We start from the raw sequence: 9897 nt of genomic DNA, 5'->3' as shown, positions 1-9897 counted from the left end.
GTTTTAAAAGCCGGGCGCCGGTGGCTCATGCCTCTATTCCTAGCTACTCAGGAGGCTGAGATCTGAGGATCCCAGTTCAAAGCCAGCCTGGGCAGGAAAGTCTGTGAACCTAACATCTCCAATTAACCATCACAAAACTGGAAGTGGTAGGGCGCACACCTTCAGCTGAAGAGCTGAGAGACAGTATCCAAGACCAGAGTTGAAGCCCCACAACTGACCAAAAACAAAACAAAATATATATGTGTGTATATCTACATCTATATCTATACAGGTGCCAGTGGCTCATGCCTCTAATCCTAGCTATAGGAAGCTGAGATCTGAAGATCACAGTTCAAAGTCAGCCCAGGCAGGAAAGTTTGTGAGACTCTTACCGCCAATGAACTATCAAAAAGCCAGTACTGGAGCTGTAGCTGAAGCAGTAGAGCACTAGCCTTGAATGAAAAGAGATAGCACCCAGGCCCTGAATTCAAACCCCATGAGTGGCATAAAGAAGAACTTGTCTACCTATCCTCTGCCCAGCTGATGCCTAAAAGAATGACTTGGATTCTGATTGGACAGCAAGAATAAGAGATGGGTGTGTCTTAAGCATCCTAGAACTAGATCCAGGAACTTGGACCAGGAGTCTCATAGATCTCCATCAAGTCAAGTTTAACCACCAACTTTGTGTCTTCCCCCTTTATACCCCCTGTTCCCCACAGTGGGGAAGAGGGCTGGCCAAGGTAGGGGAGAGAGCAGGCTAATACCCAGGGTACAATCTTTCATGGTACATGCAAATGGCGCCCCCTGGCAGCCAGAGGTTAGTGGTGGCCTTGGAATTAGCTGCTGGCAGATTTCAAACATACCTTTAGGACTCCTTCCTTTATTCTTACCAAGAATTGGGGCTGGAAAGGACCTCGAATGGGCCTACCAGCTCCAGGGAGGGAATATTTTTGGAAGTTTGAGTTTGTCTCAGGATCCAGAACAAGCCCAGCAGCAGAAGCTCACACCCATAATCCTTGCTACTCCTGCCTAGGCTGGCCTCAAACTGTAATCCTCAGATCTCAGATCCCTGAGTAGCACGGATTAGATGTCCAGTGCCCAGCTTAATGCCTCTCTCCAGCTTGGAGAACATGCAGGAGATATAACACCCAGCTTTATGGGATAAGCTCACACCAGTAATCCTATTCCTGGAGAGGCTGAGATCTGAGGATCATAGTTTAAAACCTTGAACTCATTTTTGATACACTACCCCCCCCACACACACACCCCTTGCCAAAAAAAAAGCTGGAAGTGGAGCTATGGGTCAAGTAGTAGAGCACTAGCTCAGGGACAACACCCAAGCTCTGAGTTTAAGCACAAAAGCACACACACACAGAAGATGAGCCTGTTAACTTCCTATGCAGTTACCTGTGAAGAAGAGCAATGCGAGAAAGTAAGCTGACAAAGTCCTCTTGTGATCACATCTAATGCAGGTAGCATCACATGACCCTTCAGTGCATTTGTAAAAAAAACTAATACTGATTATCTCCATTGATGTGAAAAGGCTTTTGATAAGATACAATATTCACTCAAGTTAAAAAGCTCTAGAGAGTAGCCAGGCGCTGGTGGCTCACGCCTGTAATCCTAGCTATGCAGGAGGCTGAGATCTGAGGATCGCGGTTCAAAGCCAGCCCAGGCAGGAGAGACCGTGAGACTCCTATCTCCAATAAACCACCAGAAAACCGGAAGTGGCGCTTTAGCTCAAGTGGTAGAGCGCTGGCCTTGAGCTGAAGAGCTGAAGGACAGCGCCCAAGCCCAGAGTTCAAGCCCCACGACTGACCAAAAAAAAAAAAAAACAAGCTCTGGAGAAAATAGGAATAGAAGGAACATTCTTTAAAACAATAAAAGCTTGGGGCTGAGAAGGTGGCTCAGTGGTAGAGTGCTTGCCTTGCATGCCTGAGGCTCTGGGTTCGATTCCTCAGTACCACATAAGCAAAAAGAAAAAAGCCGGAAGTGGCACTGTGGTTCAAGTGGTAGAGCGCTAGCCTTGAGCTGAAGAGCTGAGGGACAGCACCCAGGCCCAGAGTTCAGGCCCCACGACTGGACCCAAAACAAAAAACAAGGGGCTGGGAAGGTGGCCCAGTGGTAGAGTGCTTGCCTTGCATGCATGAGGCCCTGGGTTCGATTCCTCAGCACCACATAAGCAAAAAGCCGGAAGTGGCGCTGTAGCTCAAGTGGTAGAGCGCTAGCCTTGAGCTGAAGAGCTGAGGGACAGCGCCCAGGCCCAGAGTTCAGGCCCCACAACCGGACCCAAAAAAAAAAAAAAAAACAATAAAAGCCAGATAGCCAATATTATACTTAATGGAGAAAAGCTACAACCAATTCTAAAATCAGGAACAAGGCAAGGATGCCCACTCTCCCCACTCCTCTTCAATATAGTTCTGGAATTCTTAGCCAGAGCAATAAGGCAAGAAAAAGACATTAAAGGGATCTGCATAGGGAAAGAAGAAGTTAAACTATCCCTTTTGGCAGATGGCATGATACTATACCTCCATGATCCCCAAAACTCCACCCCCAAACACTCTTAGAACTTATAAACCACTTCGGCCAAGTAGCAGGATACAAAATTAACCCACAAACTCATGTGGTAGGGTGTTAGCCCTAAGCTGAAGAGCTAAGGGACAGTGTCTAGGCCTAAAGTTCAGGCCCCATAAAAATAAAACAAAAAATAAAATAAAATAAAAAACAATATAATAAAATTAACCCACAAAAATCAGTTGCCTTGGGGCTGGGAAGGTGGCTCAGTGGTAGAGCGCTTGCCTTGCATGCATGAGGCCCTGGGTTCGATTCCTCAGCACCACATAAGCAAAAAAAAAAAAAAGCCGGAAGTGGCGCTGTGGCTCAAGTGGTAGAGCGCTAGCCTTGAGCTGAAGAGCTGAGGGACAGCGCCCAGGCCCAGAGTTCAGGCCCCACAACTGGACCCCAAAAAAAAAAATCATTTGCCTTTCTGTACACCAACAATGTATACGCAGAAAGGGAAATCAAGGAAACAACCCCATTCACAATAACCTCAAAAAATAAAATATTTAAGAATTAAGCTAACCAGGGCTGGGAAGGTGGCTCAGTGGTAGAGCGCTTGCCTTGCATGCTTGAGGCCCTGGGTTCGATTCCTCAGCACCACATAAGCAAAAAGAAAAAAAAAGCCAGAAGTGGCGCTGTGGCTCAAGTGGTAGAGCGCTAGCCTTGAGCTGAAGAGCTGAGGGACAGCGCCCAGGCCCAGAGTTCAGGCCCCACGACTGGACCCCCCCAAAAAAAAAAAAAAAAAGGAATTAAGCTAACCAAAGATGTAAAAGAACTATTTAAAGAAAACTATAAAAACTTTAAAAGTCCAAAAATTCATATGGAACAACAAAAGACATAGAATATCCAAAATGCTAAAGAGCTGAGGGACAGCGCCCAGGCCCAGAGTTCAGGCCCCACGACCGGACCCAAAAAAAAAAAAAAGACATGGGAGGGATCTCGATGCCAGACTTCAAACTCTATTTTAAAGAGATAATAACAAAGACAGCTTGGTACTGGCACAAAAACAGACCCAAAGACCAATGGAATAGAAGATCCAGAAATAAAACCACAGGCTTACAGTCAGCTGATATTTGACACAGGAGCCAAAGACATACAGTGGAAGAAACACAGCCTCTTCAACCGCTGGTGCTGGGAAAACTGGGCAGCCACATGCAGAAAACTAAAAGTGGACCCCAGCCTGCCACCATGTACAAACATCAACTCAAAATGGATTAAAGACCTTAACATTAAGCCTGATACTCTGAAACTACTGCAGGACAGAGTAGGAGAGACACTTGAACTTATAGTTGCAGGCAGGAACTTTCTTTCTTTCTTTTTTTTTTTTTTTTTTTGGGTCCGGTCATGGGGCCTGAACTCTGGGCCTGGGCGCTGTCCCTCAGCTCTTCAGCTCAAGGCTAGCACTCTACCACTTGAGCCACAGCGCCACTTCCAGCTTTTTTCTTATGTGGTGCTGAGGAATCGAACCCAGGGCCTCGAGCATGCAAGGCAAGTACTCTACCACTTAGCCACCTTCCCAGCCCCCAGGCAGGAACTTTCTGAACAGAGTCCCAGGGTCACAACAAATTGGAAAGAGACTCGATAAATGGGACTCCCTTAAAATAAAAAGTTTCTGCAGGGGGCTGGGAAGGTAGCTCAGTGGTAGAGTGCATGCCTTGCAGGCATGAGGCCCTGGGTTTAATTCCTCAGCACCACATAAACAGAAAAAGCCGAAACTGGCGCTGTGGCACCAGTGGTAGAGCATTAGCCTTGAGCAGAAGAGCTGAGGGACAGCGCCCAGACCCAGAGTTCAGGCCCCTGACCGGCAAAAAAAGAAAGAAAAAAAAAAAAGGTTCTGCAGAATTAAAGACATAGCAACCAAACTAGAAAGACGGAAAAAAATATTTACCAGCAATATATCAGACAAGGGGTTAATATCCAGTATAAACAGGGAACTCAAGAAACTAATCCCTCTCAACCCAACAAAACCAATTACTAAATGGGCAAGGGAACTAAAGAGACTTCTCAGAAGAAGAGATAAAAATGGCAAAGAAACACGGGAGGAAATGTTCACCATCTCTGGTTAAAAGAAATACAAATAAAAACAACCCTGAGATACTATCTGACCCCAGTCAGAATGGCCCACATCCTAAAGTCAGCCAAGGACAAATGCTGACAAATGTGGAGAAAGAGGAACCCTATTACACTGCTGCTGGGAATGTACACTTATACAACCACTGTGAAAATCAGTCTGGAGGGTCCTTAGAAATCTAAATATACACCTATGACCCTTCTAGGCATCTATCCTGAACAACAAGAACCAGGATACACGGACATATGTACCTCCATGTTTATCGCAGCACTGTTCACAATAACCAGGATATGGAAACAACCCAGATGTCCCACCACAGATGAGTGGATCCAAAAATTGTGGCACCTGTATACAATGGAATATTATGCAGCCATTAGAAAAGACAACATAATGGCATTTGTAGGGAAATGGAGGGAACAAGAAAAAATCATGTTGAGTGAGGTAAGCCAAGAGCAAAGAGACAAACGGCACATGGTCTCCCTGCTAAGTGGATGTTAAATCCAAAACATAAGGAGATATGACAAAGTAAACAAGATTCGAGAAACAAAGGAACCTCTGGTTGAATCATTGCTAAGTGATTCCATGCTGCTGATCACATATACGGTATATATGTGCATCGGAGGGAAACTAGGAGGACACAGAAACAGAGGGAAATGAGAAAACATACAACAGCAGGACCCATCAGCTGCACTGGACATTGATCAAACTGAACTAATCAACTCAATGGCAGCGATGGGAGGGAAGGAATGAGAGGGAAAGAGGGAACAGCTGACACTAAGCAAAAGGAAAGAAATGTATATTATCATCCAATGTGGAAGAAATAACTATTGTCAAAGCTCATAGAACTCAAACTTTATAGACCACGATAAAGACAATTTGCCCCATGGGGGGGAAAAAAAGAAAGATACTCACTACCTTACTTATGTAACTGTAAACCTCTCTGTACATCACCCTGACAATAAAACTATTATTGAAAAAAACTAATACCCCATTAAACATTATTTGTTCTAAAAAAAAAGTCCTCAGGAGAAACTCGGAGGCGAAACTTTTGCCCCTTCGCTCTGATGTTGAGTGCTCCTCTTCCCAAGAGAAGAGCATACACACTTCGTATAAAAGTGACACAGCCTCGTGCTGGTGGTGGCTCGTGTCTAGCTCATCCTAGCTGAGGCTGAGAGCTGAAGATGGTAAGTCAAAGCCAGTTTGAGGCAGGAAAAAAAAAAAAAATCAATGAGACTCTTCGCTCCACTTCAATAGCAAAAAATCAGAAGTGGCGTGATGGCTCAAAGTGGTGGAGTGCTATCCTTGAGCAGAAGATTAAAGACGAGAGCAAAGGCCCTGAGTTCAAGCCCCATGACCAACAAAATAAAATAAAGTCATGTGATCGATTATATTTGATCTGGAACTGGGGTGACAGGCATTCAATAGAAAAGGCAGACAATAATGGCGGGGGGTGGGGGGAGATGGGAAGGGGCGCAGGGGTTTATTTGGATTTGGTAGGAAGGGAAGGCCAGCAGCAATGTGTGTGGACAGTCCAGTGCTCCCAGGCCTGAGGCATATTGCTGTCTGGGCTCACCTTGGGGCTGTTTGTGCCTAGCAATGCAGGTTCCCCAGGAAGATACTCATCCAGGCTGGAGGGGTCTTCGTCCCCAGACACATCATAGATGTCAGCAAGCTCTTCTGTGCTGTAGGGAAGAGGATCGGTCCAGGACACCTCCAAATCATCCACGGACTGAGACGCCGGCGGGAAACTGAGTTCAGGGGTGGCCGACGCTGCAGCCTGTTGGGCCTGCTCTGGGCCTTGGGGGACCCAGATTCTGGAAGGCTGCTGGGAGCTGAGGGCACAGGCCCAGGGGACCTGCATCTCATTGTTGGCCTGGTCCTGAGGGGCTTCCGGGTTTACAGGCCGTCCCTCCTCTTGCTGCTGCTGCTGCTTCTTCAACTTGGACACTTGGTTCTTAAACCAAGCCTAGGAAGAGGGGAGAAAAGGGGTGCAGGCAAATAAAGATCAGAGCACCAGAGACTCTTCTCTCCTAGTGGGAACTGGCAGACGGCTCCTTGAAAGGCCAATTGTCTGGGGGAGCCCAGCGCTCCCCACCCCCACCCCCACGGGTGTGCTAGGCCCCACCTGCTCCTGACAAGTGTCAGGAGTGGAGGATAAAGTTGGGGGAGGCCCCAGGTTTAGGGTGTCAGAGACATGGATGGGTCTCACCTTCACCACTGACTGGTCCAGCTGCAGCTGTAAGGCCAGGGCCTGGATGTTCTCCCATCTAGGGTGCTGGGTGATTGAGAACAACTTTCTCAGCTCAGACAGCTGGTGCTCCGTGAACTTTGTGCGTCTCCGGCGAGGAGCTGGCGCCTTGTCTGCAGAGAGGACACGTTTCTGACAAGCCTCCGCCTGGGGTCCTGCTGCCTGAGCCTGCTCCAAGGACCTGGGCCCTGTTCCTTCCTGTGGCCTCACTCTGTGGAGCCCGGATTGGACTCCCCCACCCCCAGCCTCCTCAGGACTCTGGTTGGGTGCCATTTTGTCCTCCTGAGTCCCTGAAGCATCTTTCCTTTTTTTTTTTTTTGTCATCGGTCATGGGGCTTGAACTCTGGGCTTGGCCACTGTCCCTGCGCTCTTCAGCCCAAGGTGAGGGCTCTACCACTTGAGCCACAGTACCACTTCTGGTTTTCTGGTGGTTTATTGGAGATAAGAATCTCACTGGGGGGGGGGGGAGAGGGGGTGCTGAGAAGGTGGCTCAGTGGTAGAGCACTTGCCTTGCATGTCTGAGGCCCTGGGTTCAATTCCTCAGCACCACATAAGCAAAAAGAGAAAAGCTGGAAGTGGGGCTGTGGCTCAAGTGGTAGAGCGCTAGCCTTGAGCTGAAGAGCTGAGGGACAGTGCCCAGGCCCAGAGTTCAGGCCCACGAACGGACACAAAAAAAAAAAAAAAAGAATCTCACGGATTTTCTTGCCCAGGTTGACTTTGAACTGTGATCCTCAAATCTCAGCCTCCTAAGTAGCTAAGATTACAGTCCTTTTTTTTTTTTTTTTTGGTCGGTCGTGGGACTTGAACTCTGGGCCTAGGTGCTGTCCCTCAGTTCTTCAGCTTAAGACGAGCACTCTACCGCTTGAGCCACAGCGCCACTTCCGGTTTTCTAGTGGTTTATTAGAGATAAGAATCTCACAGACTTTCCTGCCCGGGCTGGCTTTGAACTATGATCCTCAGATCTCAGCCTCCTGAGTACTAGGGTGACAGGCGGGAGCCTCTGGAGCTTGTCAATCTCTCCATTATTCTGAACTCAATTCCCCACTCATGACAAAATGCTTCCAGGCAGGTCACTGGGCACTTGTTTTAGAAGAATACAGCAAAGTCCACCCTCACCAGCGGGGCCACAAGCAAAGGAGAGCAGGCTCCCTTCAGGAAGATTCATGGGCACAAGCCAGGCCGCCAGCCTCCACAAAATGTCTCCATTGCCTGAGGCCAGGTCAGCCAGGAAGCCTGGAGGCTGAGGCTTGTGAAGTCTCCACTGTCCAGGGCCTGTGGGCTGCCCCACCAACTGACTGCTGAGTGCCACACAGCCCTCCCACCTCCACCCAAACCACCTGACCCAGCCCACCCACAATCCTCTTGGCTCAGGTGATGTGACTGTCTCCTGGCCCAGAATTCCACAGTTGAGCTCTATAAACCTTTCACCACAGCCAAAACAAAAGGATGCTGATGTACACAACTGTAATCCCTGTGATTTGGGAGACTCTGGGCGGACAAGGGATCAAGGCCAGCACTGGTGCAAAGTTAAGCATGAACCCATTCCAGCCAACAATAATTAGATTAAGACACAAGAATCAGCCAGGAGTCAGTGACTAATGCCTGTAAACCTTTTCAGGAGACTGAGCTCTGAGAATCAAGGTTCCAGAGCTGCCCAGGCAAGAAAGTCATTAGACTCTTATCTCTAATGAGCCAGCAAAAAGCCTCAAGCAGAGCTGTGGCTCAAGTGGTAGAGCACTTGCCTTGAGGGATAAAAACTAAGAGACAATGCCCCAGGCCTCATGTTCACACCCCAGTTACCAGCAGCTTCAACAAGTGACAGCCAGAAGGTTTATGCTGAGTTCTGCTTCTCAGACTGGCCTTTTTCCCCGACATGATCATATCTGGACTACAATACAGCCCTTGCTATTTTCCCTCTCTCTACAAGTAGAACTTCTTTGTTGCTGTTGTTGTTGGTGGTGGTTGTGGGGCTTGAACTCTGGGCCTGGGACCTGTCCCTGAGCTCTTCAGCTCAAAGGAGGCACTCTACCACTTGAGCCACAGCACCACTTCTGGTTTTCTGGTGGTTCATTGGAGATCAGAGTCCCCAGACTTTCCTGCCCAGGCTGGCTTTGAACAATGATCCTCAGATCTCAACCTCCTGAGTAGCTAGGATTAGAGGCATGAGCCACCAGTGTTTGCTACTACCTACATTCTTACCTGTCACTAGATTAACAGAACACCATGGTGTGGGGGTGGGGTCAGTATTAGGGCTTGAACTCAGGGCCTGGGTGATGTCCCTAGGTTTTTTGGTTCAAGACTAGTGCTCTGCCACTTGAGCCACAGCTGTGCTTCCTAAAGATGTTGTTTTAAAGTGGACATATTTCCAGACTTAACAAAACTGAGCCAAGGGAAAAATTTAAATTTACTGGACGTTGGTGGCTCCTACCTATCATCCTAGTTACTCAGGAAGTTGAGATCTGAGGCTCATGGTTCAAAGTGGTAGAGCCCTAGCTTTGAGCAGAAAGAGTTCAGGGACAGTGCCCATCTCCAGAGTTCAAGCTCTAGAACTGGAAAAAATTAAAATTAAAAAAAATTAGACTAAGGGCTGGGAAGGTGGCTCAGTGGTAGAGCGCTTGCCTTGCATGCCTGAGGCCCTGGGTTCGATTCCTCAGCACCACAAAAGCAAAAAGAAAAAAGCCGGAAGTGGCGCTGTGGTAGAGCTCTAGCCTTGAGCTGAAGAGCTGAGGGACAGCGCCCAGGCCCAGAGTTCAGGCTTCATGACCGGATCCCCCCAAAACAAAAACAAAAACAAAAACAAAAAATTAGACTAGCTCTATCATGTTCAACAAGAACACAGAAGTAATAAGATCTCCCTGACAAAGAACAACCACAGATCAGATGGCTCCATTGTCAAATCCTACCAGCCCTGAATGGAGATCCAATGCCAATGCCCTTAAGTATTCTGAGGAAGAAGAGATTGAACCCTACTGAACCCTTTCTTCCAAGCCAGCATTTCCCTGATACCAAAACCAAGTAAGGATACAAAAACAAACAAACA

The 9897-nt window shown here is 47.9% G+C and overlaps 1 protein-coding gene across 1 annotated transcript; it reads right to left on the bottom strand.

Moving 5' to 3' along the window:
- Window positions 1-1374: 1374 nt before the first annotated feature.
- LOC138811297 (paired-like homeodomain transcription factor LEUTX) lies at window positions 1375-8022 on the bottom strand. The gene is made up of 4 exons (XM_069999027.1): window positions 7974-8022; window positions 6819-6970; window positions 6183-6575; window positions 1375-1386 (listed from the first exon to the last, which is right to left on the bottom strand). Exons 1-4 carry the CDS (start codon window positions 8020-8022, stop codon window positions 1375-1377), a joined length of 606 nt encoding a protein of 201 aa, XP_069855128.1.
- Between the last annotated feature and the right edge of the window lie 1875 nt (window positions 8023-9897).

Source organism: Dipodomys merriami, unplaced genomic scaffold (assembly GCF_024711535.1).
Source record: "Dipodomys merriami isolate MVZ:Mamm:240054 unplaced genomic scaffold, mDipMer1.0.p SCAF_52, whole genome shotgun sequence".
Classification (NCBI taxonomy): domain Eukaryota; kingdom Metazoa; phylum Chordata; class Mammalia; order Rodentia; family Heteromyidae; genus Dipodomys; species Dipodomys merriami.
The sequence above is the reverse complement of the archived record's forward strand: the minus strand, read 5'-3'. Positions and strand labels throughout refer to the sequence as shown.